A 24,521-nucleotide genomic window follows, 5' to 3' on the forward strand; every position below is an offset into this window, starting at 1 on the left:
GGAGAATTTTTAAAAGGGAAATTCCAACAAAATTTCAAATAAAAAAAAAATTGTTCAGTTCTTTCCCCAGATAGGAACAGAAACATTTTTATTGCCTCAAAGTCCTGATTAGATGATATTAATGACAAATACAAGAACAGGTCTCCATCACAGACAATGTTATTGTTCAACAACAGAAGCAGAACTTAACTCATTTATTTCAATCTGGATAAACCCTCAAGTAGGTACATCCAAATCAGTTTATAACTGGCTTGGCAACAAATTGAATTTATGACAGCTTAAAAATAGAACCTGCTTAAAGAAGGGGTAAAATTTTATGTGTACAGAGGGCTGAGGCAGTTAAAGAATTTAATGTCACCCCTGTAATTTGCTTGATTAGAAATCTGGCATTTTCCCTGAAGGGGAAAAAAATGACATTTAGCCTTTGCTATCTGTGAAATAAATATCAAATCTCTCACTAACTCTAGCAGGAATAGGAACAAGCACCGTGTCCAACTCTGATGTCTACCTTAATTGAATTTTAGCTGGGGCACTTGTGTTAACATTTCTTAACATTTGTGCAGTGTTATTGTTTATTTCAGAACTGACTGACCGCTGTTTTTATACTGCATTTCAAAAAAAGGAACTATCAGCAGCACAAAGCAGCGTCACTAAACATGTTGATGTAGCAAATTTATGTCCCATCTTCTTAAATACTTCTGGTTCTCTTGAAGGCTCCCTACCTAGTTAGAAAATGGCTGACAGTCTAATTTAAAGATCTGTAAAACCACACCTGGCAACAATATGGCTGAAAGATTAAATCCTCTTTTCTGAAAACTACTTGTTTTTAAACTATAGGCCTCACAACCATGAAAGAAGTGCAGAGATTCCAGGTTGACAGCTCATTCTGAACAGCCACATACAGGTTTTCTTTTCAAAGCTATTTAGAATAAAGACACTTGGCAAGTTCATTGCACACTCCACATATTTGTGATTCTGCATTTCTTTCTGCATTATCAGCTTTGTAATAATCTCCTATTCATAGCAAGCATGATGGTACTACTTACAAATACAGAAGCTCAAGGATATAGATCCCATGCTGAACAGATTCATATACTTTTGTCAGCTTTGGTAGCTGCTTACAGGGAGATTCTGTACATTTCTTCCATGGGATGGCACACAGCAAATCAAACACTTCCTGCAACCTCAGGATAGTATTCCACCCACATCAATAAACATGGGTAATAATGCACAGCAATTTCATAACGAGGATCTGTCTCTTGGATAAGGATTTTCAAAACAAATGATTTAATAAGACAAGTGTTAGGAATTTCTCTTAACTCTTGTATGCCAGGAGCAGGACATTTTTGGGATGCATCCAGAGGAAAAGCAGTTTTACTAATTTCATCAGGGCACTCCAATTTATAGCAGTCCTAAATGGTCTCAAGGCTTACACTTCCTGATGATCTGGAAAAAAACACCTTCAAAACCTAGGCATTAGGACTGAACATTTCATTATTAGGTTTGCTATGTGGTTCATGATATAACAAGGTACCGAAAGAACGCCGTAGCAACCCAGTAAAAGGGACTGCTGCTAATATAAAAACAAGCAACAGAAACAATTTACGAAGAGCACACACAGCAAAAATGTGCTTGGAAAAAGGACAACATTCTCTATGTGCAATGAACTGATTTTCTGATGGTCAGCTGCATTTAGTTAGCTCTGCAGCAAACGAAGGGAAAGACTGCTACTTAGTCCTACTGATGGGAAAACATATGGCCTTTGAAATAATAGCTGGGTTAATTTTGCTCAGAGCTATCTAAAACTTTTTTTAAGCCAAGCATAAGCTGTCTTAGCCAATAAAATAAATTCTTGTCTGCCTGTTTATTTGGTTGTTGTTTTTAAAACAACAATGTTAGAGGCATTAGATCTCATAATGTGTACCAGAAACAAGATCACTTATTTTTCTATTTTCTTTTTAGGATTCAAGCAAATCTCCTTTGACCACAGACATAGCACCCAGGATGTTCATGCAAAGAACATGATCTTGTGGTTTAAGGGGAACACTATGTACTGCATGCCAGGAGTTGGAACTGGAAAATGATGTTCAAGACTTCAGTCTTCCAGCTGTGTCCTCCTTCATTAATATTTAGTAGTACATGTTTCATCACAAATACTGAACATCCTCTTAGTTTGATCATTTCTGAAAACAGATGTTTAAAATTAAGACAGGCTTTTAGTCTGCCTCTGCTATTTTCTGTAGGTCTCACATGCTCCTTCTTGAGAAGACAGCAACAGTCATCAAGAGTCTACTGCTTACTTTAAAACCAACTAAGCTTAGCTAGTGTTCTGAAGGAGGAGTTTAGTTCTTTCTAAATGACTCAAAACTTTTGCAACTTTGGCATTTTTGCATCTCTAATACTACATTACAAAAAAAGATAATTCTACTAATCAAACAGCAAAGCAGCAACTGCTAATCATTTCTCTGTCCTGTTACTCTGAGACTCTGTTTCACTACTTGCAGATTTCCAAACCATGCAACCTTTCTGACTAGGATGCTCTGTCATTTAAGCCTGTACTTCCCATGCATTTTTAACCTTTTCCATTTTACACTCACCAGTTCTGAATTCGAGATAGATAGTTCATGTTCATATAAATACAAGTAAATAGAAATGTGGCTTTTAGAAAATCAAATCCCAGTCTGCATTCAGGCTTTCCAATTACCACGTATTTTCACTGTCAATTGCATCAAAATAGGCCATCAGGGATAAAACACTGGAGGGATGCCTTGAAAAACGTTACCATGATCCCACACCACAGAGTCGTCCTTTAAGAAGTATTGTTGACAGTGTTTATATCGATACTTCCAATGAAAACGTTGACCAGAATTTTACCGTTCAGGAACTTTAGATAAGACTATTAGAATGAAGTTGACAGATCCAAGAGAAGATAATAGAGTCCAAAAACAAACCCCAAAGCTAATTGGTTTCTTGAAGAAACAGATGTACGCTGCCTTTCCATCTTTGCAGTACACAGCCCATTCAACAGAACCATTGACTTGACACTTTAAGCTCTCGCTGCATTTATGGTAGACCAGAACAAGGCACTGAACAGGGAAAAGAAAGCAAGCTTTGCAGTTTTACAACATGCTCTTTGGTTGTAGCCTCTGCAAAGGGAACTGAAAGCTACAAACAGAAAAGGGAGAAATGTAGTGAGGCAAGTAGCTACTGCAACTTACTGCTATGCTGAATAAAACAGAAGATAGGCTCTTAAGACTGTGCTGCCAAGAGATATTAAGTTACAGCAAGCTGTATGTCTCCTGCTACTGGAGCCAAGGCAAGGATAAAAGTAACAACTTGAAATTCCTCTTCAGCTTGCCTTAGCTGTACATTCATTCCTGAGAACAATATAACTGTACTAAACATGTAGTGCAGCGTCGTTCAAGTACACTTGTTCCTTTCAGTGTATCTCACTAGATGACAGCTCTTGAAACCACACTGTCTCATCCTCTGTGGTCTTGGGTGAGATGATTCGTCTCATATTATAATCTTATTTTAGCATCTGTTCCTTCACAAGGCTGGCAAAGGACGAACATTGTTGGACACAGGCTACAAAGGTTCAATGACTGCGGTACCTGCCCAAAAACCATGTAACATACCTGCGTCCTCCCATCCTTACCCTAAACTCTGAAAAGAAATCCTGAATTTATGCACATCATTTAAGATTTATTCCCTAAAAATTGTTTTAGACCTGAGATAAACTGCTACAGAGCAGCCAGCTATGCTCACTCAACCCAAATATCTGATACACACTGTCAAAAAAAAAGTTGGTAGAAACTCTGTCCCAAGGGCTTGCTCTAGAGAACAGGCATTTTCAAAATGCAGACCATGTCTTCTGCATGAATCTTTTGAGAGAAACTCCTACACTAATAGGTGAACATAAGCAAGGGGAAAAAAAAGATTTATAGAGATGGATGGTTGAGTGTTGTATCTAACAACCATTTTAGCTGGATGAACACAATTCAGTTTTCTTTGTAGAACATGAGAAAACAGTCACTTATTTGTGATTAACTAGCACTAATGTGATTGAAAACTGGGACACTGGTTTAGTCCATCTCTGTCCTAAGCAATGAAAACAAAAAACCACAAGGTTCAGGACAACAGGAATATTTTAAAAATTAAGAATTCAGTCTCAAACTTACAGACTTTACATTTCATTTGCAGGGAACACTTTCTTTTGTCTTTATATAAACCAAAGAGTATTTCTTTAAAATCACGTTGTTTCATCAAGCCATCTGTTACTTGTAGCCAGAATTACAATTTGAACAATTTACCCGTATTTTATTTTAACACAGTATAAAATATTATCATACGTATTGTTATTTTTAAAAAAAGTTATTTTTCCCACCAGACAGACGTGGGATCATTAAAAAAAATCAACTACATACTTTATAACATCTATTTTTATCTTGGTCAAGAGGATGACTCTGAAAGCTGGTGGGGGGGAAGGATTATAAAAGCACAACCAGGCTCCTGGGAGAGTCCTGAAAATAGTTTTGCAATGTTCATGGAAGATATATATCAACACCACTCTTACAGGGCTTAGTCGAAAGAACACAAGTTGAAAGAAGCTTAACCAGGAACAGATGTTTCCCTTCACACCAGGCTGTTTAAAATACAGTATATGCTATTTTTTACCATCTCTTGTTATATATACACTTGCAAAATGTTAACAAAATGCACTTTAATAAATATTATCACAGCAGATCACAAACAGCTGAACCATTGATGTTGAGTTTCAACTTCTGCTTCACGACCATATCTACTTCTGAGATCCAAAGACTTAAAAATAAAATAAGGGCTCTGTTTGCACTGAAAACATGCAGAAAACAAAGCAGTCAGCTAAGTGCTCAGCAATGGTTTTCATTACAATGTGCTAAAGGAATAAATGTTGTATTGTTCTTTTGCAAATACCCTGGAGAGTGAAGGTTTTGGGGTGGGATTTTTTGGGTTTCTTTTAAGGATGGAAGTTATTTTAGAAGAGGTTGAGGTCACATCTAGATAAGTAATCTTAGGTAATAAACAGTACTCTAGAGGGGTCATTTTCTAGCCACAGAAGTAAATTTGAACTGCTTATTCATTTGAAGAATGATCCTCTGAGCAATATTAAAGACTCAATTTTTCCCCTCTTCTGTCTTTTACTGCCACCTGCTCTTACTGTATGCCCTGCAGGAAATTTCTGAACAGACCAGCTAAAATGTATCTGAAGTAAAGAATAATGCTTAGGATTACAATAACCGTCTAAGAAACCCTGGCACCAACAGAGCAATCAGAGACTTCACAGAAGAGATCCTTGTAAGACTACAGCAACAGTCAAGAAATCCACCAACAGTCTCGTGCTTTTCAGAACACATAAGCTGCATCTCTTTTTTCCTTCTAAAAAAGAAGTGTCAATGCAAAGATTAAGAGATGAAGATGAAGCCATGACAAAAAAAAGAGACAAGAATGTGAGAAATACTGGAACAGTTATATAAAAACCAGTATTTTTCTTAGTGATTACAAATAAAAGTTAAAAAAATTACAAAACTAGTAATTTTCACATTTATTTTTTCTAGGAAATTGCAGACTTCTCATTTGCTTGTCATACTGTTACAAACACAAATAATTATATATATAAAAGTACATGTTAGTTTATAGTTAGATGCTGAAAAGAGTTTTAAAACTCAGAAGTTGAGAGTTCATAATCATTTAATATTGCTTTCACACACTATACGGATATGTGAAGTCCCTTGTTTTGATCATATAAGACAAAAGCTCATTCTGATGTGAGTAAATATGTAGGAAATAAGTGAAGAGCCAAATCTGCGCTGAATCACTCCCTTGACTGGGAACATCTATGGAAAAGCTCTTAAGAATTCATATAGGCATTCATTTTTTATTTTATAGGAGAGACAGAAGTCCTCCTAAATACTCCAACGTTGCTTCTATCTAGCAACTTAAAAGAAGCTGGAGAATTAACCTGTCTTTTAACAGCAATACTAATACAAAAATTCTTCACCAATTACAGCCATAACACAGATGACTCTCCAGAAAATGATGTGCATGAACTAAGATAGCAGTTATCTTAGTAACACCAAAACAGCTACAGATGAATGGAGGGAAAAAACAAGACAGCAGGAAAATAAGTATCACAGTAGTTTGATAAAAACACTGATACAGAGAAACAGGCAGTGAGACGGATCTGTGGTTGTTTGGGGTGTATAGCAGTTCCTTACCCAACCACTCAGCCTGCTGCTCCCTCCAAAGGAGTGAGGGCAGATAACGGGCAGGAGGATCAAACCCCTCCAAGAAATGTCTCACCTTTCAGGACTACGCTGAGTAAGTTCAACTACAGTTTAAACTTGTTGGTAGTAATGTGTATGAATTTCCAGTGCATAAGCTAACACTTGAAACATACTAATTCCTCATGCCAGTTCTATTCCTGATAACATTTTCTTTTTTAAAGACATTTAGAAAAATTCCAGTAAATACCAGTTGATACCATACATTCCATAAAACTGGCAAGAAGGGTCAAATATGGTAGATCCTTTCAGCAATGTAGGATGCAAGTTCTTCATACAAGTGTTAGTATTGTATGGATTTTCTTTCAAAATAGTCCAATTCCCTACGCCGCTTGTCTTTGTACCAGGGAGGACTGGTGGTCACTGTTTCAGATGCCAACTCTAGAACAAGTACATGGGTGGCAGTGCCCTTGCAATGTGTTTTGTTGGCATATTCCTCCCTGGGGTCCCACTTGCTTAATTCTGAGAGGTACCATCACTTCCTTGGCCCAGCAATGCTATTACTAGAAAATAAATGTCAACAAACTTACAGGCAAAGTCACTACATCTGCAGGAGTCAAGATTATTTCTAGGGTACTTCGCACTACAGAAGTTGTTCAGAGGACCACTTAAGGGAGTGACATGTTACTGGCAGCTTTTGACCTAGTGTTGGTGATGGCATTTGTATGCTCATTGAGCTTCACCAAGACTATGAACAGAGGGAACAGCAATAAGCAGATTTGACGCTGTCTCATACGGCAGATTTCATCACAAGATAAGCATTACATAGGTGTTTCAAGATGGCAGTCGTGCTGCAAGCTGAATTGGTCCACTTCTGAAAACACAAAACCAATTATTCATCTCTACGGCCTTAGGTTTGTTGGAAGAAATTAGCCTCATTTCTGAGTCAAGTAAGGACAGACCAGCAGGGAGAGGTCCTTGTCTAGTAAAAAAAACACAAAAGGAAGATGCCTTCATCTGGATTTCAGTTAAGCTGCAGCATTTTAAACCATGCTTTTCTGTGGTTATCATACTTCCCTAGGGAAGGATAATGAGCACACAGGGACAAGAAATATGAACTCTGCAATAGGGTCAAACTGAAAAAAAGTTAACATACAAGAATTTCCTTCTGACAGAGCATTATTAAGCAGGCAACCAAGGATACAAAGATGAGCTTCCTAAATTTTAAAAAGTCAGAACTGGGAAGAAATGGTACAGAAACTACCCTCCATTTCCTAACCTTTCACCAACACTGCCAAGATGTGAACATAGGAGTAAAACCTTCTGCCTGTTACAGTTCTTCTAGAGCATGTAACTCAGATTGATGTGGAAAACAAAGGTCATGAGAAACGCATTTGGCATTCATATATGACTGTGTATCCAAAATAACTCTTTTCTTGGGATGTCAGCTTAGCTTCTCCTTCCCTTACTTGTCTCAGCAGATTCAGGAGAACACTCTCAGATAAAAAAAATGGTAACAGGATACACAGAAATAAAGAGCAACTAAGGAAGTAATTAAAGGCTACCCTATTTTACATGAGACACAAGTCAAAGTATTACAAAATACAGTATCTTAGAAGTAACATCTCTGACTTGCAACAACTTCAGAATGATCTGAGCCACAGTGATCAGAAGTTAGCTTTGCTCATTAAAAAGCAGATGAGCAAATCTTTAATCTGTTTTGCCTGAGAGCTAAAGACAGGAGCGCTAATAGCAATATAGCAGTAAAGTACATATACAACAGTTAAGTTACTTCTTTCATTGCCCAGGAATTAAACGACTAAAGCACCATGGGACTGTCTGAGCTCTTTAGGACCTATTGAGCTGCACTAGATCCACACTGATATGAAAGAACAAACAGAACATGGTGATGTCAACATGATTTTAAGGTACAGGAAGAGTGTATCCCATGCAACCTTATGTCCCCAATACTTAACTGTCTCCTGTCTTCTGTGGCTCTTACCAAAGTCAGAAACCACAGTGGTGGCAAAAATGTACAGAAGAGAGTAGAGAATTGGGACAGAGTCCCAAAGTGCAGAAGGATCTCAGCAACAGAACACAGGTTTGACTGGAGAGTTTTCATGGGCATTTCTTAAATGTTTTATAGCCAACATTATACTAAGGCACTTAGTTTCAGTGAGCGAGAAGCATTCTCCAGGTGAAATAACTTCCTTGTTTCTACTTCATTACTCTTAAACATTCTTATAGAGTTACAGAAGAAGGAAAAAAGATATTACCTATTCTGTATGCCATTGCAAAATTGTTTTGTGTTTGCCAGGAGCAAGCAGTTAATATTCAATATGACATACATTTTCAATGCAGCAAAAAGTCAATTGAGAAGTTATTAAAATTGCATCCTTGTTCAAACTCCACGTAAACAATACTTGCTCAGCAGTGCATAATAAAATTAATAAAATTAATTTTCTCAGGGTAGAGGAATTTTTTCTAGGAAATTCACAGTTGGAGAAAATTTTGACTTGTTATTTTGTTTTGAAAATACGGCTTCTCTATTTGATATCTTTTTTTTTAAATGTAGTAATTTGCAGTGCAGTAAGATAGTAAACCTGTGCTAAAAGCCTCTGTTATGAAAATCTCTGTGATCAAGGATTTGCCTATTCAATTACAACACTCTATTAACTTCAATTGTATTCCACAGTTTGAGAAGAATTATAGGGTTGTTCTTTTTTGAAAGCAAGCAATTGCCCTCTCTAACAGCTTTTTGTTACTACTTTCTTTGAAGAACGTCCTTTATTTTTCTTTTTTTTCGTAAACATCTGGTTTATATGCCCTTAAAAGCAATGGACATTTTTTTGCTCAGACAAATTAGTTAATATGACAATTAATTCCTACTCCCAAACAAGTCCTGTTTCCTGAGTTAGATCTACACAAAAGTGTTGAGACTTTCACAATATGTTTAATCAGATATAGACAGTGACACAGCACACACTTGACAGCAACAGCTTCAAAGAACTTCAAATTCCTCTACATCAAATAACATCTGAGGATGAGCAACATACTCAGCCTACAGAGAAACAGTAAATATACGTTTTAGCTATTAAAATTTAAATTATTATATTTCAAAAAGGCATCTTCATAACCCCATAATCAAATGGCTTCTACAACAGAAACATTTCCATGACTAGAAAAACATTCTACAGAGTCTCAGAATTGGATATTTATGGAAATAAGCTGACTCCTGGATTGTCATTTTGTTTTCATGTTAGCCATACTCCTTCTGAAGTTACAAATGCAAAGAAATTTCCTGTTGCAATGATATAAAATTTTGCTACCAGTTGTGACAGGTAAGCCTATATTTCTACTCCAAGTCAAAGAACTCAAGAACAAAATCAAACATGTTGAAACTGATACACAAGAACTACACCATTTTTGCCTAAGTGTGAATATACTAAAATAATCTAAGATAGTGTCAGAATAAAAGTGCAATAACACAATAAACCCTGAAATGAAATTCAGACTCAAACTTTTGAATATTAGTAAGTCTTCACAGAACTTCAGCTTGTTCTGAAACCAAAATCTATGTACCTTTAAGTATGATGATGATGATCAGATAACGATAGCTGCATTATTTTTAATCCATTTTTTTAAATTCATAGTAAAAAAGAAAGATTGAACATCAGTGCAGTCTGTCAAGCTGAGTCCCTGTCAAGCTCATATAGCCTGTGCTGGAATTTGTTCTACAAAATTTTCCTAACTATTGTCACTGTAAGATGGATTAAAACTAGGGGAGTATGCCTACTCACACTATTCTTACATGATGTGGCTAAGTGAATATAGTATTAAATGCTACTTTTTATAACATGCATAGGACACAACAGATGCTGCAAAATTTGAAACATGCACAATGAATCTGTCTTCACTAAAATGGACATAACCCGCTAATTTCTACTCTGGCAGAATATTACAGCATCAAAAATAATTTTAAAAAGATGACAACAAAAAAAGAATTGCAGGGTTCTTTTCAAATTCCCCAATACATATAAAAGTTTATTGAAAGCAATGCTATTCTGGATGACAAAGGTATTTAGGTCACCAGCACTATCTCTAACTGCTAACATCATGTGATACTGAAACAAAACTTAAATAATCTGAGGGATTCCAGGAGTTAATAGGCCTTTTAGCTACAGTACTATCCAACAGAATATTTTGACACTAAAATGGAAATTACATATATTGTTTCAACCTAAAACGTTTACACCATTATAGGACTGTCTTCTACACTGGTAACTTAGTTGATATCATCTGTGAGAGGTCACTCTTCTCTGATACTATAAATCATTTCCTCATAGTAATACGATCAAACTCATTTCTCTCAACAAGTATAATTGTCCTTCAGATACTTAAAATGACAAAACACCAAATTCTAGTGCAGAGTTTCAATTGCACAAAATGTACACATATTCCTATTGTCAGACTGACAGAACTAGAAGCAGTAATTATAGTGCAAATAAAAGCATACTGTGTTTTGTTTTTTGCCTTTTTTTTTTTTACTCACTTTCTTAATAAAATCAGGTATCTCCTTTTTGTCTGAAAGTTGGTTTAAAGAGGAGCAGCACTCTACCTCCAAGACATATCCTTCACTATGGACATCACCTTTTGGAGACCTAAAGAGACAGACAGAAAAAAAGAATCAGTTTCTGTTCTTAAAACTGGATACCCAGACATCCCCTTTATAGATATTTCCTATGGAGAGCTATCCTTCAGACTAAACTTCGGTTCCAGCACATTCACTCCATGGAGCTCAATACAGTTCTGACAAGTGGCAGCTACAGCATCTCACCTACTTGCTAGGGAAGGAAATCACACCAGTGACTGTGGATGGTGGAATGTCTCGGGGACTTCCAAATTTCTTTATCTGTCCAAGAAACACTTTGTCAGCCTGGCTTCTATAGCCAACGCCAAGGAGATGGACAGGTGATGTAACTCAGAATATGCAGAAAGCAGGTTCCAATGCAATGGTCTGACAGATGCTCTGGACCCCACAGGGTAGCCTGATGTAGGGTGTGTTTCATGAACAGTAATTAAAGGAATCCCTTCTCTTATCTGCCACCATTTTAAGTCAACATTTAAAAATCAGGGGCTAATTGAAGTCATCTATCCTTCTGTCTTACCTTATGCTTTGTTGTTGAGAAATGTAAAGCTACATGTGAAATCCCTTCTCTTTCAGAAGACACTAACTCCTAAAATAATTGAAAGCGTATGGCATCTGCCATATACATTGCTGAACAAATCAGTACTGTGGAAACACGATATCGGTCAAAATATGCCAAGGGAAAGTTTGGAAGTTATCCTGAATGATCTTGAGAAACAGTCTGTAGGCATGCACTGCAAAGCAGTGCTACTGAAGGCAGTTTTCATCTCCTCCGGACTCCCATGAAAGGAAACTGATACACCTGATCAATAGAGGAAATAGAGAGTCATCTGTTTTATCAGTTCTTTAGGAGAACACATGGAGGAACTTACAAAAATAAAAGCTAGCCTGTAATTCTTGAGATTAGTAACAAAGTGGTTCTCTTAACATCCCATATGGAGAATCAAAAGATCTAGTTTGAAGTAAAGAACTAACCCTGGCCAGCTGTTGCTTGATGCACTAGGCACCTACAGGACAGGAAGAAAGGTGCAGAAGTTTGAACCAAGAATGCTGAGGAAGCAGCGAAACAACAAAAAAAGGGCTTTGCAGACTTGGCATGCTTGCAAAAGCAAGTCTGTGTAAAAGCCCTGTTCTGGGGACTGAGATTGTGTGACACGTAAAACATGCTTCAGCTACAGATGGTCCCAGGGGCTTTCCCGAGATGCAAACAGTTACTTGAAGCTATGAGATACGTAGGCTGCTGACTGCAAACTGGCAGTGTGTTTCCTAGGCAATACTGCAGAAGTTTTCTGAAGCATCACATGACATTATGTTTTGTAGTTGATCCTCCCACTTTCACACAGGCTATACTCTCACTTCATTTCTCCTGTCTCACTAACACGTGGGACAGGTGGTACCAGACTATGGCTTGGGAACACTGAAGCCCTTCCCCTGCTTGTTTTTCCCTTCCTTTCTAGGTTCTTCTCATAACTTGTTGTCTCATTCTGTTCTTGACTTTGAACAAAAATTTTAACAAAACATTGGTATCCATGGAAACTCTCCAAACATCTTTAGAAGATTTACAGAAATCATTATTGGGTGACTAAAAGTGTTCCTCCACTACTCTTCTGTAACAGGCATACAGAAATTAGTTTAAGCAGCAAAGAACAAGTTTGTCAAGGAAAAATAAATCATTTTGTGAGGGACTGCAGACAACTATTTTTGCTCTTCTAGATAAAGTCCTAGATAAGATAATCTATTCTGTGCAGATTTTTCCGCCACAGATGAACTCAATGAATTCAAGAACATAAAAATAAACTTAAGATAGTCTCTCTGCTAGAGTACTTTCTGTTATACCTACATTTTTTTCTAAAATCTCAATATGACTAACTGGAAATGCAACCCTGATGTTATCTAGCCACGTTTCAGAAAGAAGTAAGTATGAGTTAGGGCTCTCTAATGCTCTAGCAATCAATAAACCATCAAAACTGCCACTTGGTATTGCAATGTTAAGTCCATACAACATCAAACAGAGCAAACACAACTCTCCAGTGCTTCAGTTGTTGTATAATAACAAACCAGAAGTGGGTTACTAAGAACAGGCAGAAAGGAACCAAACCCTTTTTAGACAACCAATCCCATTTTTTGGGGGACAACATCAAGCCTCTACAAACATGAGGACCAAACACTTCCCTCGCCGAGGCAACCCACTATGCTCACCACAGCCACCTTCCAGCCTGGCTGAGGAAGCCATAATCCCAGCCTGGAGACTTTGAAAAAATACAGCTCAAATTCAAAGTTAAGACACCAAATCCAAAAAATTAAATACATGCCCCACTATCCATGCTTAGCTACATGCAGACATCACCAAGCTGAGCGGTGCAGCTGACACACCTGAAGGACAGGATGCCATGCACAGGAACCTGGACAAGCTTGAGAAGTGGGCCCATGTGAATCTCATGAGGTTCAACAAGGCCAAGTGCAAGGTCCTGCACCTGGGTCAGGGCAATCTCCAGTACCAATACAGGCTGAGGGATGAAGGGATTGAGAGCAGCCCTGCAGAGAAGGACTTGGGGGTACTGGTTAATGAAAAGCTGGACATGAGCTGGCAATCGGCGCTTGCAGCACGGAAAGCCAACCATATCCTGGGATGTATCAGAAGAAGCATGGCCAGCAGGTCAAGGGAAGTGATTTTGCCCCTCTGCTCTAGTGAGACCCCACCTGTAGTAGTGCGTGCAGCTCTGGAGTCCTCAGCACAGGAAAGACATGGACCTGTTGGAGGAGGTCCAGAGGAGGGCCACAAAAACGATCAGAGGGATGGAACACCTCTCCTATGAAGAACAGCTGAGAGAGTTGGGGTTGTTCAGCCTGGAGAAGAGAAGGCTCTAGGGAAACCTTATTGTGGCTTTTCAATACTTAAAGGGGGCTTGTAGGAAAGATGGGGACAAACTTTTTAGCAAGGCCTGTAGCAATGGGACAAAGGGGTAATGGTTTTAAACTAAAAGAGGGTAGATTCAGACTAGATACAAGGAAGAAATTTTTTACAGTGAGGGTGGTGAAACTCTGGAACAGGTTGCCCAGAAAGGCAGTAGATGCCTCATCCCTGGAAACATTCAAGGTCAGGTTGGACGGGGCTCTGAGCAACCTCATCTAATTGAAGATGCCCCTGCTCATTGCAGGGGGGTTGGACTAGATGACCTTTAAAAGGTCCCTTCCAACCCAAACTATTCTATGATTTAACATGAGGCCCAGGAACAGGAAAAAATGGGACAAACCCAGAGGCACAATCTTTCCTGCGCCCACTCTTTCACCAAAGCCTGTTCTTTACATAGTGTTTGGGTCTCCACGCAAACCACGGCACTGCTGTAAAGATTTGCTGTGACAAACACAGAACCTTGCTAGGTCCAAAAGAATGAGAAATACTGCATTTTCATGTTTAAACCCACTGGCTATCCATAAAAACAAACTCTTTTCAACCTATATTCGTGAGGTTTATACACAGGTGTAAGGAAGAGGGAAGTTCACCCTTGAACCACTCTCTCCTAATTCCTCTCCTCGCCCTCAACTGCTCTCTGGACTCTGATTTTGTGCAGTTTTTGGAGGACCTACTTCCAGCTTCTTTGAAAGGAGTATGAGTTATCTGAGATACAGATTATATCCATAAAAATATAGTGATTCGTACTGCAACTGCTTGAAATGACATGTTTATTTTTCCTCCTTTAACAAGCACTTACTTTGAAATACACTTGTTGCTTGTAAACATTTACATGAACAGGAGACAGTGAGTTCTTCCTCTAAGAGTCTCAGAGCTACCTCTGCACTAGGGCTCATGAAAGAAATTGCACCAAATATCTTTGCACTCTGTTAGGAACATTATTTTACAGAACACACGTAATAGATCCTACTAAAGGTCATAAAATCTTTAGTTAAAATCTTACAACAGAAGTACTCAATATTACCAAAAAGTATTTTTCCATGCTTTCAAGTAAAGTATGTCCATATATGTTAAAGGCAAGTCTTTGTCTATACTGGTAGTTTTCACCTTTTTAGGAAACATTTAAGAGCCTATTATTCTGTCAAAAACAAACAAACAGAACAAATGCCACAGCTTTTCACATGAAAATAATAAATAGCTGTGGATTTCACAGACCGCAAAAATAATTTTCTGAGTAAATCCAGGTGGGCAAGAAATTATTTCCAGCCTCTATACAATAAACAATGCACTTCATAAATGAATCGCAAAGTTATTTCATAAATATCATAAAAGTCTGTCATTAAACACTTTGAATACTATTAGTATAGCCATAGAGAAGTAGTTTAATATAGGTACGCGTAAATTCTATAGTGAACAGAAATTATTACATTTTTTGTTTTATTCATTTAATGGGACTACTTTTAGGACTACTTTCATTAGAGACTATGAATTAGGACCCCCAAAATACGCACATCCATCAAGATCACAGAAGTCAAAAGAAAAGTCAAAAGCAGAGCTCAGGTGTCCTGACTTCAGTCTTGTCCCTGCACTTGCACTCCCCTGTTCTCTTCTGAAGAAGGACTGATGTCAATCACTTGTGAAATAATGCAATAATCCATACTCTGGCTTATCAGGTTTATAGCACAGGAAATTCCTGGGAGTCCAATGTATGAAATATTTTAAAATTAAAGCAGGTTTTATGTAAAGTTAATTTCCACTTTCCCATCATAAAATATTTCTCAACAGTAAGTGAAAGAGAAATGCTGAGATCAGTTTAGTCAACAGTAAGATCAGTATGCCCCAACAGTTTGAAAGATCGTCCTTTTCTTCTGGACATACAGTCAGTAATTTCTTCCTCTTCTCTTCCTAGGTTGGAAAACTGAATCTTCCTCCCTTCGTTGTCTGCAAACATTCGAGGTTTTTTTATTACCTTTGTTCCTCTAATAAAAAATCCCTGGGTTAATTAAAAATGGCCCAGCCCTAAAAGAAGCAGACCTGGATACGGTAAGGCTGTACCCTTGGAAGCTACGATGAACCAGAGAAGCTGGTACACCCTGACTCATTACAATGCCCTGTACTCACTATAACACATTTTGTGATACCTGAGAGGGATCAGAAGGGACAGTGTGAACAACAGCATCGCTTCGCCTGCAGTGGGGAAGGGCAGTCACCTGCCCATGACCCCAGGAGAGGATAACCACTAGTTAATTGTGGAGACTGACAGAAAATTTCACTGTATCTTATATACCCTGGGCTTTCATTTGTTTTTTTTTCCTTTGTTATATATCTCATTGTTTGTTCATCTTTATCGATTTTCCTGAAGAAGGATTTTTCTGTCACTGTAGGTGACCACCATGGACAACCTTAACCCGGGGGTGGAAAGGAGCTGAGAGGCAGTTTCAGTCTACCTGGTGCTGTGCAAAGGGATGGCATTTGCAGGCATTGGGGCCGGAGGTAGAGGGTACCCTCAAGCGTTACTGATATGTAAAAGGCTGAGGACCATAGTCTTAAAAAGAGTGGCGTCCTGAATCCTAAATAGGACCTCTAGTGCCACTAAAGAGGAAGAAAATACATAAAATAAATAAGATTTTCACTTATAATTGGAAGTTCACTGGCCAAAAATATTTTACGATGGTTGTTTCAGTAGGCTGTCATTTCCTGTACAGCTGTTTGCAGTTAAGCGCCATTTCATGGTAGATAAACCATAACCAGCTGTAGAGTACCAGTAACTTACACAGTAACTATTAAAGCTGACAACTTGGTGTCTGTTACAAACCGGATTTCCAATCCTTTTCAGATACAAGAAGGAAATGAGGGAGCCAACATTTGGTCCTAATGTTCCTGAAGTTCTCCATGCCCATGAATTTGGAAAGCCGGAAGCACACTTCTAAGCTGTGCAGACACTCTAAAATACTATTTGATTAAGATGATGCTAGGAATATAAGTGCAGTTTTGAGATTTTCCACTACACAGGAATAGCTCTACAGTTCAAAATATAACTGTACATTTATAACAAACTGATCTACATTACAAAAAAATAAAACCACATCAAGGGGATTAATGTGAGCAGTTGGTATCTGTATAATTCCAGGTTAAAAATCTAGCAAAACTAGAGTATCTGAAAAACAAGAAGGCAGCAATTAAAATCCCATAGGTTTTATGATGCCCACCCAACAAACATACCATTTTTTATAAAAATAAAAGCAGGTATATTGTATCATAACAACCTCAACTCTAAGCCACATGACACTGTTTTAACTTTTATTACCTAAGCATTTTCTTTACTAGGAATTTTCTTATATAGGAAACTTTATCACTGGAATATATATTATTTGTTAATAAAATTTCTAAACTTTTTTTAATGACAGCATATAGACTTTCTTGAGAAAAGTTCAGGCATGTATGGCTACATAGGCATCTTTAATGTGCAGTGTTTATAATTTTGAGAACACTGATGAAAGAATATTTATTTTGGGTCAATGTTAAAAGTTGTTGTGAGGAAATATGTATTTCTTTGAACTTGAAACAAATAACAAGCTTTAGAAACTCAAGCCATTGTCCCTTGAGTAAAGGAAGATATCTGTTGACTCTTGGGTATGGAATAAATATTATTTTTTCAGCAAGCTGAAACCAGCCTGCTGAGAGCAACAGCACACACTGCTTTTGTACACAAAACATGTTTGATCCTAGTGCTCATGAAGGCAAAGTCAGATATCTGCCATCTTGAAGCCCAAATTCTACATGAAAACCATATATATACACACATGCATTTACATTTAAATTAAAAATACATTGTACCAATGCAAAGTATCCACTTTCACCAACTCAAGCAAGCACAGGAGCAATGGAGGAGATCATTGATATTTTTTGTCAGAATGTATTGTTTTAAAATGCCTACAACTGGAATTCCTGTATTTCTGCAGAGATCTTCTCTAGCACATTTCAGTGCCCATGAAGAGGAAGGGCGCTGGGAACAGTTATCGTGGATGCAGCAAGGGTAAATCATACTTGACCAACGCGATTGCCTTTGATGTTAAAACGGAGGGAGGGCAGTGGCTGTCATCAATGGCAATTTTAGCAAGAGGTTTGGCACTGGCTCCCACGCTATTCTTGTATGCAAGTTAGGGTACTACAGTCTGGAAGACCAGATGAGTAAAAACCAGTTCCATGGTTAATGGTGATGCCTGTCTGGAAGCCAGTGACAAGTGGAGTCCCCACCCAGGGGTCTGCAACCTAATACCTGTCATGTTTAACATCTTCATCGATGACACGGAAGAGGGGACAAGGTGTACTCTTGTCAAGTTTGCAAATGACATTGAAGCAGTGGATGTAGCTGATGTGGCAGAGCGCATGCTCCAAGAAAGCTCAAGACCACTGTACATGTTTTATACAGTGATGTGACACTGAAGGTCATGAAAAATTTTCACATGGAAAATGAACAAATATCCACAGAAACTCAAAGCCAGGCTTGCCAGGCAGAGGCACTAGTCATGGCTGAAGCTCTATCTACCAAATTCTACACAAAGCCAGAGCAAGAACTCCCTGTATCAAGTGCCTATCAAAAAAGCTTGAAGAGGAAAAAAGCTTTTTGGGGCTAGAAGGTGTCTCAAACAGCTAAGAATCAGAAATTGATGAATTGTCTGGATGTTTTTAGAAACATTTTGCCTTTACTTTTCGAAGGCAAATGTGCAAATCCAAATGCCACAGGACCAAATCAAGACTTCACAAAACATAACACTTCCACAGGCTGCTGCTTCTTCCCAACGTAATTATGTCTTTTCATACTTCATCAGTTCCTTGGTAGAATACAGTTTTCCTTCCTTTCATGGGAAGAGGTGTTCCCTACTATTGAAAGAGGAGTTTAGTATGACTGGAAAAAGACAGAGTGAAAGAGTTGGTCTTTCAGGTGTGAAAAATCAGGGTTTCCCCTGACTTAGCTGCCTGAAACCTTCAGTCAGCATAATTAAGTAGATACCAAGTGGACACTGACAACTGGAAATGCAAACATAGCATCAAAGAAACAACACAACTTGCTGAAGTCATTTCACGTTGCATTTTTAAGTAATTTCAATCTTCTGCATTTACATCATGCTGCATTACATTTTCCGTAAATCCAGACTTTCTATAAATCCATTTTCTACATTTTCTGTAAATCCAGACTTTAACTGACACAGAGGTCACTTGGAATTAATATTGCACACTAAGAAAATAAAAGAAACTGTAAAAATCCTTGTTTACTATTAAACTTTTGAACTCAGCCTGTCAAATTCCTTTGCAGATAAATAGAATTATTTTTGGCCAAGTGATGAAAGTTTGCATTTCACCAGGATTAATAGATATAGGGAAATTATAGAAATAGAATCAGAATCATCTCATCAAGTATAACACTGGCACACCTGACACCTCATTATTTTACAGAAAGGGAAAACAGCTGCAAAGTTGTTTGAGGTAAACATAGAAGTCTACTCTAAAAAAATAATTCTTAAATTATACTACTTAGTCTACTTCTGCATGGCAATGTTTCCCTGCTGATTGCTTTATTGATCGGAGGCAAAACCTGTAGAAGGGTATGTCCTAAAACACAGATGGAACCACAGAGAAAAAGACCTCTCTGGAATTCAATTTATATCCCCTGCTTCACTCTACTGTGGTGAAATGGAGCATCTGCAAACATGTAAATGCTATTGTAAGCAGACAGTTTATGAGCCTGGAGCATGTGTCTTTCCTAGTGGAAGAAAATGGAGCTTGCTTTCTTGTGCACAGTATTTGGAAAGGGAAATTTAAAATGTTTTAATTGACATGGAATTTTGAAACTTTCAGACACCAGACAGGTGTGTCACACTACAGGGAGCTGGGAATAAATTAAAGCAGCTTTGTGCTGTGGTTTTGTTACAATTTTGACCAGGGGCTGACTTTGTGATTTCTTTGCAGGGAACAGGTTATCTGCAGCAGCCACAAGCTGTCCGAAACAGTAACACGCACAAGACACCTAAACGGAGATGATGATATTATAAACTAGCAAGTATGGAAATAAAAGGGCAAAGAGAGAAAGGTTATTACAGACATGAAGGACCAACAATCTCTGTTCCTTGGGGGAACAAATGTCACTTACGTGCAATGCTCCTTATCTTGGTTAGCCAGAACCTCCCAAATGCATGGAGCTTCCCCTCTGCCTTCCACCAGGAGAGAAACAATGTCACACATTTGCGCCTTCCAGGGTACCACTATATATCCCTTTTCCTGAGATTCTTGTCTTCAAGCCTAAATCAGTGTGAATCAACTTTTCTCATGCGTGAATCAATGCAAACCAGCAGGCCAGGGGCTACACTTCACACCTGGAGCCTTCCCTACATTCAGCAAACAAACCTGTAAAAATCTGGGCTTGAAGATTTTTCTTTGCTTTTTTTTTTTAATGAGATGCCTTCCTCAGGAAACCCAAGTATCTCAGAACTCAGCACAGTCAGTAAAACAGTCAATTGCTTTTTAATTAAGTCTATTGAAGTTTACAGAGAAAGTATTCACAGGAGTATTGAAGTTATTATTCCTTTATCCGACTCTATTCTATTTGACTTCCAAACCACTTCTAATCAACTGGTTAGTGCGCACAATGCAATTAGTTTCTACAGAAATATTTATATTTATTATATTAAATTTAATGAGAGCAATGGCAGAGTCCTTCAGCTACTTGGTAGACTACCTTCATGCTCAGTGCCTCTGAAGAATTAAACACTCCTATATTTAATTCATTTATTTTAATTGAACATAACACTTTTTGCAGTGCAAACAATGGTATTGTTGATTTAAAAAAAATAAATCTGTCCTTTACTTTCATATTTTCCCTAACATTTCCAAGGGACAAACCTTGCTTTTCAACATTTATGGCTTCCATATATGTTAAGAATGCATTTCCTCACATGTCCTACAGCTGGAATGACTCCTACTTCCTTATTTACCAGAACTGATTAGATAGCTAAGATAATCAAGTTACAGAGATACCAGTACAGATTAAACACAAAACTCTCCTCGCAACTTTAAAAGTCACCTTAAACGTACAATGGCATTGCAAATTCACACTAAGTATTTTAAAACTCCAGGACAATGGCAAAATAGGAGGAATAACCCTAATAGATATTTTTTCCATGAGTTCTGATGTATACTACTTTTTCCATTTTATTCTTGAACAAATTAAGGCACCACCAAGCTCAACGACAGCAGCAGCATGTAGCTCCTGACGCACATTATCTGCTGCAGCTAGTATAGCCTCTTACCTTTAGAGAGGCAATGCTCTAAGCCAAAGCCTTCAAAACGTGAGTCAACAGTATTCATTTTAAAACATAAAATTGACATATCAAGATGCAACACTGATTAAAGACTAAGTAAAGAATTCAATTCTGTCTCTGTATAAACAGAATTGACATTACTGTACCAAAAAGGCACTAACACAACAATTTCATTTCTGTTCCATTCAGGCAACAAAAATAGCAAGGTGAAAAACTGCACCTGGTATCTGCTGGACAACTGACAGATGAAGCGTATAGTGTTGGTGCCATCCGTGGTGAAATACCTGCAGTAAGAAAGCAGCTACAGCCTCAGGTGTTTTGCAGAAAGTGCCCGGGAAGCCTGCGGGTGAGCCTCAGACCAAGGTACAGAGCTTTCTATGATTCCTTGGCTCCCCATGAATGCCACCACTGCTAGAGAAAACAGCGGGGAACCACTACTTCAGAGCATAAATGACGTTACTACTGATCCTACAACTGTAGCTGGACTACTTATACTCCTAAAATCTTACGACAGAAATAAACGCTCATCTGATCAACAAATATCCTAAGCGGACCTTAACTTCTACCCAAGAGTTCCACTGTTTTACACAGAGACAGCCTCCAGATGCCAGACCCGACAGTCCTCAGTGAAAAAAGTATAATCTATTCTTTATCAGCAGTGTAACGAGAAAGGTTAATTAAAAACAGTAACAGTATGTCTTTTTTTTTCCCCTATGTTCACATTTTTTTCTTCTCCATAGCTATTAGTAGAATAGGATAAACTCACAGTTCAAATACAGCTGGTCTCTATGCAGGCCATGGTTATCTGAAATCTGTGCAACACCCATCCCTCTTCATTGCGCTTGGCAATACAAACATTTTTTGCACCCACATACTATGGAAGCAGCTTCTCCCACAATCCCAGCCGAACTCGGAAACATTTAAACTACATGAAACACCAAACTGATGTAATTTCCCTTTCTGGTACTTGTCTGTGTTTTCCTGCTGCACCAAGTCTCTTCCGCTTCCCTAAGCAGTCAGATATGACAGATAAGGGAATGCAAAGAAATGGAGTGTGAATGTAAAAAGAAATATAATTGGTTCAAGCCCTTCTACTGTCTTCAATTTTGTACAGTCATTTACAGCTGTCTAAAGTGTGTGAAACACTGGCACCCAAGTGAGTCAGTAGGCAATTAAGATTTCGTACTCTTTCACAATCATTCTGCACAGATGTAAACTACTGGATACAGTACAAGACAGCAGCAACACACTGAGTGCTTTGGCTTGAAGACCATGTCGCTCTGGCGACAAGTATGCTGCTTTTCCCTGACGTGTCTTCACAGCTCAGTCCTGGAAGATGCTGAACCCTTGGACCCCAGTCGAGCAGAAGTGCTTAAACTTAACATTGGAAACTCATTCATGTAAATGCTTTCATTATTTGCAGCAGGGTATTTTGTAGGCAGGGAAAGCAAGGCCCCAAAACCAGGCAAGGTCTGCCCAATATTACTCAAGAAGTCCACTGTTCAGCCAAACATTTTGTGTTTTGACCATAAAACTGGAAACCCTTTAAACAACAATATCAGGCAAGCCAGCACGAAGTTCTGTATTAATAAAACTAAAAGCAAGTCCAGGTAGATTGAGATTTATTTTAGAAGCTAAAATTCCCTGCAACACCTAATGCCTACATAAATGAAATGCAAAACTTTTTCCTTAGGTCACAGACCCTGTCCATAATTGCTACTGATTGATTACGAGTCTGTAGTAAATTGAATGGTGGTTTTACTTCAGTTTTAAAGAGGTGTCTAAAACAGCTACATCCCTTTCTTCAAGTATCAGCACAAAGAGAGGGACTAAGATCAGCAAATGGAGGTCTAATTATCCCCCAGCTTTCAGTACAGGTCACTGTAAAAAGGCGCAAACTAGGGAATGCAACTAACCTAGGAAAACTGCACAGAATGGCTGCAACAACACAGGTAGCTGCAGTTGTGGGTGGTCAGATAATGTTAAATTATGTTTTAAATCGTTAAAATCACTATAAATAATAAATATATGTTTTAAATATTCACATTTTAATTTCCTTCTGGACTACTTAAGAGCACATTCTATTGATTTTTTTAAAATCAGATTAAAACTTAAAAGAACAGTATTCCTGTTTGTTTATTCATCTTCAGCCTTTGATTATATAAAATATTCTTAATACATTTTAAGAGACTGAACAAAGCAGTAGAGTCATCATCTTATTTAAAGAGTTTACACTGATTGAAAAATTAAAAGAACTTGCATTGTTTAGACGAAAGAAGGTTGTAAAGTCTATAGATAGATTTAAGAAGTATGCATTAGTATTACAGTTCTCAAATTAATTGCATTAACGTAACCATCTAAACACAAAATATGCCTTTTCTAAGCAAACATTTCTTCTGTCTTAATTCTATCTAACAAATTCTTAAAGGGTACCAACAGGACCATCCTCACAAATTGTCAGGCATAGGGCTTGTTTGTTTGCCTCTCATGACAACACATCCCAAAATACAGAGCATATTTCAACTTGTTATTCTCCGAGTCATCTGCCAAACTGCAGATGAATTGTAAACATGAAGAACATGTTAAGCCTATTCAAGCCCACAAAAAAAAATTAAAAAAAAAAAAAAAATCAAGTCTTGCACAGTAAACTCTGCTATAATTTCCTGATGTAGGTCAAAACTCAGCAGGAAATCACATTATCTATTTTTATCCCAGTTCACTGGAAGTGCTTTACCTTTGTGTTTTCTTGATAAGCACAGCCCTGAAGATTTGTTCCTGGGGAGTTTTCACTTTTTCATCAGTTGGTTGCACGAAAGGGTGGACAGCAGCCAAGATGAAGCCCTGCTGGTACAATTCTTGCAGCTGAGCTGGAAGATCACACAAGGAGGAGAGCTTGATTGCAGATGATCCTGGCAGCTCAGCTGGAAACAAAAAGAAATTGGTCAATAATCCTACACTGGACTACCATGTTTTTTAACATCCAGGCTCTTCAGAGTCAAGCAAGTTTCACACTGATCTACAATATTAACACAAAAATTGTCCTTTCCTGAGGCCCATTTTGTATTTCAGATTTTATGCAGGCTGTCTTTGCAAAGGACTTGTATCAAACAAGAGACTGGTGCAATTAAACAAGAAGTCAGATACATTAAAATACCAAATTCACTACATAGTCCAGCAGAGATGAAGTGGAGGATTTAATAAAAACAAGGCAGTCAGTCAAAAAATATAACTCTAAGTTTTAGTAGTCATCATAGTAATGCAAGTTTAGGAGAGCAAGCCATGAGTCAAAAATATAAAACAAGAGAAAGGGGATAGTCAATGAAGGTAGAACATGTCAAATTCAAAAGCGATAAACAGAAGCATCCATCTACACAAAAGCT

General features: G+C 37.9%; 1 protein-coding gene across 1 annotated transcript in view; it reads right to left on the reverse strand.

Annotated features, from left to right (window-relative positions):
* RFTN1 (raftlin, lipid raft linker 1) overlaps positions 1–24,521 on the reverse strand; it is a 97,308-nt gene that overhangs the window by 34,060 nt on the left and 38,727 nt on the right. Inside the window, exons 3-4 of the mRNA XM_059818858.1 lie at positions 23,876–24,062; positions 10,813–10,921 (exon numbers count right to left, since the gene is read on the reverse strand). Of these exons, the coding sequence (XP_059674841.1) occupies positions 10,813–10,921; positions 23,876–24,062 (296 nt within the window). The remainder of the gene's footprint in view (positions 1–10,812; positions 10,922–23,875; positions 24,063–24,521) is intronic.

Source organism: Gavia stellata, chromosome 6 (assembly GCF_030936135.1).
Source record: "Gavia stellata isolate bGavSte3 chromosome 6, bGavSte3.hap2, whole genome shotgun sequence".
Taxonomy (NCBI): Eukaryota; Metazoa; Chordata; class Aves; order Gaviiformes; family Gaviidae; genus Gavia; species Gavia stellata.